At 36.9% G+C, this 7,500-nt stretch overlaps 1 protein-coding gene across 2 annotated transcripts in view; it reads right to left on the reverse strand.

Annotated features, from left to right (window-relative positions):
• LOC113803408 (nephrin) overlaps window positions 1–7,500 on the reverse strand; it is a 170,707-nt gene that overhangs the window by 128,731 nt on the left and 34,476 nt on the right. For both annotated transcript variants that reach the window (XM_070120912.1, XM_070120911.1), the window contains exon 2: window positions 4,794–5,209. In XM_070120912.1, the coding sequence (XP_069977013.1) occupies window positions 4,794–4,902 (109 nt within the window). In that variant the 5' untranslated portion in view covers window positions 4,903–5,209. The remainder of the gene's footprint in view (window positions 1–4,793; window positions 5,210–7,500) is intronic.

Raw genomic sequence — 7,500 nt, forward strand, 5'->3', positions numbered from 1 at the left:
CACCCTTTTCCCTTCCTCCCTCCTCTCCTCTTTCTCTCTCTCTCCCCTCCTCCTTCCTCCTCCAAATTCTTTCCTTCCCCTTTTTTCCCCACCCTCATTTCTCCCCTTCTCCTCCACCTCTCCTCCCTTCCTCTCCCTCCTCCACCTCTCCTCCCTTCCTCTCCACTTCTCCTCCACCTATCCTCCCTTCCTCTCCCCCTCCCCCCCCCCCCCTTTCACCCGCACTTCACCATTTTCCAAGACATCTGTTTACTTCTTCACCAACCAGCCCTCTTCACAACAACACGAGGAGACAAACAGGCTTCACGAAAAAGCCTATAAAATGCCTTCCTGATAGGAAAGTGGCCCTTACAGACATCACAGATTTTTTTCTTGTTATCTTAATTTTCATCTGGTGTCATTGTTGTTACATTACGATTTATTTTTCCCAAGATTATTATCAATACTTTTTTTTATTTTTTTTTATTGCTAGATTCTTGAAAGCTAAAAAAAACATTTGGATTAAATCTATATTATACATTGGGATTAAATTTATGTGCTGGTCACCCATGCTCCGCGAACAATTTGATAACATTTTGTAGTGAACGGAATCTGCATGTGGAAAGAACGGGAAGTGAAAGAATTTCTCTCCGGTGGGGTCAAGGAAAGAAAATGGAGTAGCGGGAAATTAATTTTCCTAATTTTTTGTGGTAAACTTATGTATTTTGAAAGTTATTTTTTGAGGCATTAATAGAGGTTTGTTTCATTGAGTGTTTTCTAGCTATTGCGACTGGATTTATCATCTTTTTATTGATATTATGTTTTATGATCATCATAATAATTTTCCTCTTTATTTATAATGCTGTTGTTATTGCCATGCTAATACTTTTATTATTATCATCATCCATTTCTCTATTAGTATTACTAGCACTATTATCATTATTATTATTATTGTTGTTATCATTATCATCATTCTTACTTTCATTATTTTCATCATTGGTGTTACTATTATTATTATTATTATTATTATTATTATTATTATTATTACTATTAGTAGTAGTAGTATCATTATTATTATTATTGTTGTTATCATTATCATCATCATTCTTACTTTCATTATTATCATCATTGGTGTTACTATTATTATTATTATTATTATTATTATTATTATTATTATTATTATTATTATTATTATTATTATTATTATTATTATTATTATTATTACTATTATTAGTAGTAGTATCTTTATTATTATTATTATTGTTTTTTGTTCTTATCATTATCATTATCATTATTATCATCATTGTTAGTATCATCATTATTACTATTATTATCTTTTCCTCTCTCTCTTTACACATTTTTTTCTCTTATTCCCCTTTCCCCCTCCTCCGCTGATAGTTTCTCTCTTTCATTTTCTTGCCTCCTTCTGTCCCTTTCTCAACTTACCTTAGATTTTCTCTTTTTTCTGTTCTGCCTTTCTTGCTTCTCTCTCCCCTTTTTGCTTCCTTTACCCTCTCCTCTTCTCAAACTCTTCCTCATTTTTCCCATTCCTCCCTTTCGAACATATCTCTCGCTATCCCTCTTCCTTTCCCCTTTCTATCTCCCCTTCCCCTCTCCTGTTCCCCTTTCTCTCCCCTTCTCTTATTTCCCTTTTCCCTTCTCGAACTCCTCCTCCCATTCTAACATTTCCGTCCCCTTCCCTCTTCCTTTTATCCCTCTCTTTCCTTCTTCTCTTTTTTCCTCCCCTTCCTTCTTTCTCTCCCTCCTCCTCCCCTTCCTCCCTTTCTCCCTCTCTTTCCGTCTTCCCTATCTCCTTCCCTCCCTCCCTTCTCCTTCCCCTCCTCCCGTTCTCTCTCTCTCGTTCTCCTTCTCCCTCCCTTTCCTTCTTTCCTTTTTCCCTCACCCTCTCCTCCCTTCAAACTTCCCTTTTTCCTTCTGCCTCCCTTCCTTCTTCTCTTTCTCCCTCTCCCTCTCCTCCCTTCTTCCTTCTCACCCTCCGCTTCTCCTTTCCTCCCGCCCCCTCCCTTTCACCCTCCCCTTCTCCTCCCCCCACCCTCCCTCGCAGCCTCCCCTTCTCCTTTCCTTCCCTACCCCCACCTCTCCCTTTCACCCTCCCCTTCTCCTTTCCCCCCTCACCCCCACCTCTCCCTTTCACCCTCCCCTTCTCCTTTCCTTCCCCATTCCCCGCCTCTCCCTTTCACCCTCCCCTTCTCCTTTCCTCCCCCATCCCCACCTCTCCCTTTCTCCTCCCCCTGCTCTCGCCACCCCTCCCCCCCTTCGCCCGCGTCCCATCAAGCGAGCCCCGGCCTTTGCTCTCGCTGCCGCCCGCCGAGGAGCTGCCGCCTCTTGACACAGTGGACTCGTTAAGGGCGGGCCTCGTCGTCGCTGCGGGAGATGGGCGGGGGGAGGGGGGGTGCTTGGGCGAATGTATATGTACGGATACACACACACACACACACACATGCATACACACACGCGCGCGCACAGACACATACACACACACATACACTCACACACACACACTCACATCCTTTTCCTGATTTTTCTTTTTTTCTCATTTTTCATATTCCATTTTAGCTGCAAATGAACACATTCGACTGGAAATAGACTGCCATTCCCTGCCTCAATTGACCCCCTTCCTCCCCCCCGCCCACCCAAGCAATGAATGAATGCATAAAACGAATTAAAGAATAAATAAATAGACATAAAAGATCTCTGCCAAGAATCTCGACCTCAGCTGCAACCTTCGATTTCATTTTCACTTCAGGTCGGCGCCGACATCCAGTGCTGTCCATTTCGCGATAGAGTTTACGTCTCGGAAATTTGGTCCTAAAATACATTTCTCTCCGTCACTCTCCCTCCCTCTCTCTCTCTGCCTGTCGCTAGGCCTTTATTTATATATCTGTATGTCTCTCTGCCTCTCTCTCTCTCTCTGCTGTCTGCCTGTCGCTAGGCCTCTATTTATATCTGTCTGTGTCTTTCTGCTTCTCTCTCTCTCTCTCTGTGTCCTTCAGAGAAATTATATTGCTTACTTGTTTGTAATGATATATAGTTGAATCTTAGAGCATCAGATTACATCAGTATCAAGAAATTCCTTTTTTGGATTGCTTTTACGGCGAGACTCCTATGCGGACCTTCATTTTCTGCGCCATCGTTTAAGTGCTGAAGTCCCTGACGTCATGGGAGCTTGTCGCCGAGTTCCGAAATCATCATGTTCTTTTCGAGTGGAAAGTTCCCTGTCGAGTGCATGTCTCGGACGGAGGTAGTTCCACAAGACACTATCATGAGAGCAACGTTTTTGTGCTTGGCTGTGAGTTGTGCCTCCGTCTGTGTAGTCTTGCCAGATGTTGTCAGGAATTGCGGGACTGACAGGGCGGCAATGTTGTGTCACTGATAGAGTGAGTCTAGAGAAAAAGGATGACTCCTTCAAACTGAGTTGATATATATATAAACAAATAAGTCTATCTATCTATCTATCTATATCTTTATCTATATCTATCTATCTATCTATCTATCTATCTATCTATCTATCTATCTATCTATCTATCTATCTATCTATCTATCTATATATATATATATATATATATATATATATATATATATATATATATATATATATATATATATATACACTATTCTTTATTAAGGCGTGGCTCTTTTAAACAGAGACTCGTTAAGTTACAGAACTCGAGATCGGCACAAATGGGTACGAGCAGCTAGACCCTCGTGTTAATGATCCAAATTGAAGATATCGAACTGCTCGTGCTTTATAAAGTGTCCAGATTCCCCAGATCCAAGAAATACTTTATTCCGCGCGAGGCCGTAACTTTCTGAGAAGTTTGGAGAGCAATGTTCTTTGTATGTTTTTTCAATATTATGTTTGCTGCCAAAGTCCACTCCAACTTTTACTGTATTTTGCCTTTCACAATTTCTGTGTCCGTAGTCGAACGAGAAATCAATACGGTTTTTCCCCTTCTTTTACAATTTGCTTTTACAACTTTCGCTCTTAATTCATTTCATAATATAGATTTGTTTTTATTCTTCATGCATCAAAATGTCTGTTATCTCTTAAGTGCATTTACGTTGATTGGACACTCAAGAGAAGGTCGCTGAGGCTAACACTCCAGGAATAGGACATAATACGGGTAACTGGCATAATGAGGCACCAATAGGCTATTCAGAGAGTGCCTTCGTATCAACGACCACGCTTTGCCCTTCCCGTTAGGTACTTGGAAAGCAGCTTTAGCACTTTTCCGGTGACTGACTTTGATAGCAGGATGCCGTGTCGTACGTCAGACCTCCCCTTCTCACTCTCTCTGTATTTCTTGTTTCTCTCAGTGTATTTCTGTTTCTCTCTCTCTCTCTCTCTCTCTCTCTCTCTCTCTCTCTCTCTCTCTCTCTCTCTCTCTCTCTCTCTCTCTCTCTCTCTCTCTCCTTCTCTCTCTCTCTAGCAATATATTATATCTATGCACCTGACTATACATTAATGTACCTATCTCTGTCTTCCTTTCTGTCCATTCCCCATTTACACTTTCAAAAATAAAGGAAAAAAAAGTAATGCCATTGCTTTAACCCTCTCCCTTCCTTCCTCCCTCCATCTTTCTCTCTCTCTCTCTCACGCCTTCCTCCCCCCTGTCTCTCTCACGCCCTCCTCCCCCCTCTCTCTCTCACGCCCTCCTCCCCCCCTCTCTCTCTCTCACGCCCCACCCCCTCAATCTCCCTCCCTCTTTCACGCCCTCCCTCCTCCTTCTCTCTTCCTCTCCCTCTCCTAAAAAGCAACACTTAAAACAATGAAAACTCGTGTCTCAGCTTACCTTTGTCACCACAGAAGCCGAGGAGAATAAAGAGCGCGATGTGGGCCGTTCCTATTGGTCGATACATCTTTACGGAAAATGACGTCATAGTGATGATTGTCTCCAACATCGACGCAAATTTTCCTCATCTTATCGAGGAGAAAACGATGAGGATAATACAGCAGAGTTCCTTCACATTCTTTCGCTACTGTATGTTCGTTGTAGAAAAAAATATAGCTCTGTTTATTTTATTATTATTATTACTCTTATTATACAAATGTACGAACGTTATCTTACTTCATTATTCTGTGCGTGTTTGTTTGTTTGTTTTGTTTGCTTATTGTTTTTCTTTCTTATTCTATTTCTTCTTTTCACGTTCTTTACTGTCTCTCGTCCCGACCTTGTGAAAGAACGTACGTCTCTTGTTGGCGACGAATCTGCAAAGAAAAGAAATATTTCTAAGACGCCATCACATTTTATTAACCAATTAATTAATATAATCAAATATCTAAATTCTAATTAATAATAACAATGGCAATACCAGAAATAGAACTATAGATAGAACTCGAAATACGTATACAATTACGACTAATATTTCAACATACACAATATGTGAATATGAAACTGTCATATTCGAATTGATATATTATATTACTGTCCCGCAGTATATTGGGTTTTGATGTCATCGATATATGTAATAATATATTAGCCTTAATAGGATATTCTGTGTTGAATTTTGATACGATGAGTTTCATAGATATTTTTTATGGGATTTTTTTTCACTTTCCCTTTTAGAGGAAGGGAATGTTATTATTTCTTTTATCTAGTGCTATGAATTTTATAATTAAAGGTAGAATCATAATGATACTGATAACAAAAACAGCTGTAGGAAAGATGAGGATGGTGAGACTAACAATAACAGTAATAATGATAATGATAATAATGGTAATAATCATAATCATAATATGATAATGACAACAGTAATAATGATAAATCAGTGATAATATTAAAGATACTAATAATGACAGTAATAATAATAATTGTAACAATAATCATAATAACAATGACGATGAGTATGATGATGATAATAATATAAATAATAATTATAATAAATTATGACAATGATAATGATTATAGCAATAATAATGATAATACAAACCATAATAACAACATAACAAGAACAATAATGACAGCAACAATAGTAATAATGATAGCAATGATAATTATAATAATTATAACATTGATGAACATAATGATCATAATAATAATGATAACAATAATGATAATTATAGTCTTTATAGTAATAATAACAACAATAACATACACAATGATAACCGAATAACAATACTGATAATATAAAAAGTAACAGCATTATTGATGATAATAAAGACAGTGATAATAGCTATATTGAAAATAATAAAAACGATAGTTATAATAAAAATGATGATAAAAATAATAATAACTATAAAAACAATAATGATAACAATAACAAATCAAATGATTATAATAACAATAATACAATAATACAATAATGATAACAATAGTAATGATTATGAAAATATGATAACAGTCATCATGATAATAATGATGATAATAATAATGATAACAAAAAAAATGACAAAGATAATTATATTTATAATAATGATAATAGTAAGAACACAGTAATGATTAAAAAGTAATAATAATGATAATAATAATGATTATAAAAATAATGACAATATTTCCGACAATAACTAAAATAAACACGACAATCGCAACAAAATTAATAATAATGATAACAAATTTATGACAATAACAATAGCTATAATTGTAATAATAATCATTATATTAAAAGCAATGATGCAATTACATGTACTCATACAACTCTTTTACAGATACTTTTGTACACAAGAAAAACGTATTTAATTCAAATAAATAGAAAAGGCACATGTAAAATTAATATTAAGTAAAATCTAATATATACCATATGTGTATCGGATATATTTGTTGGAAGCACATCCATACTGACTTCTCCTGGGTACACTTATATTACAGTCCAATAAAAACGTTTGTAACGTTTTTCTAGCTGTTGTAATATGATACAGGTGGGTTTCCAGTCGAGGGAAAAACACGGAAAATAAAAATGTTTTTCGATATGAGTTTAATTAATTTTATGCCGGACAAAAATGCATCGCAGCTTATACAATACAACGACAATGTAGAACATAGAACCCTTTAAAGATGACGTAACGGTTTTCTCTTTACTGTCACTGAAGATAAACACATCGCAGGTTGCAATCTACGGAATTCTTATAATCATCTGCATTTACTATACACAGGAAATGTATCAACGAACACGATCTCACAATAACACGACATTTATCTCATTTGACTGTTGACAATGTGCGGGTACAAAGTCATCAAATGCATTGTGTAGTAGCGGAGGGTATGTACTGTAAAACGTGTCTTGTCAGTAAAAGTAACATGTTCATATAGAGCATTCTATAATGTGCCTTTTCATATGCAGTGCAGTATAGAGTAAATAAAGTGCTACGTCATAGAGGACGAGTAAAGTATTTATATGTATATGAGCTTACGAATAACTCATGGTTGGAGTTACTAACGGTATTGTACAATGTTACGGCAGTGCCATAGCGTATACTGCATTATAGAGACAACTACATAAACACCCTGACATAACTGCCACACTAAATAAATATACAACGCAACGTATTCCATATTAATTCAC

This window comes from Penaeus vannamei, chromosome 4 (genome assembly GCF_042767895.1).
Source record: "Penaeus vannamei isolate JL-2024 chromosome 4, ASM4276789v1, whole genome shotgun sequence".
NCBI classification, from domain to species: domain Eukaryota; kingdom Metazoa; phylum Arthropoda; class Malacostraca; order Decapoda; family Penaeidae; genus Penaeus; species Penaeus vannamei.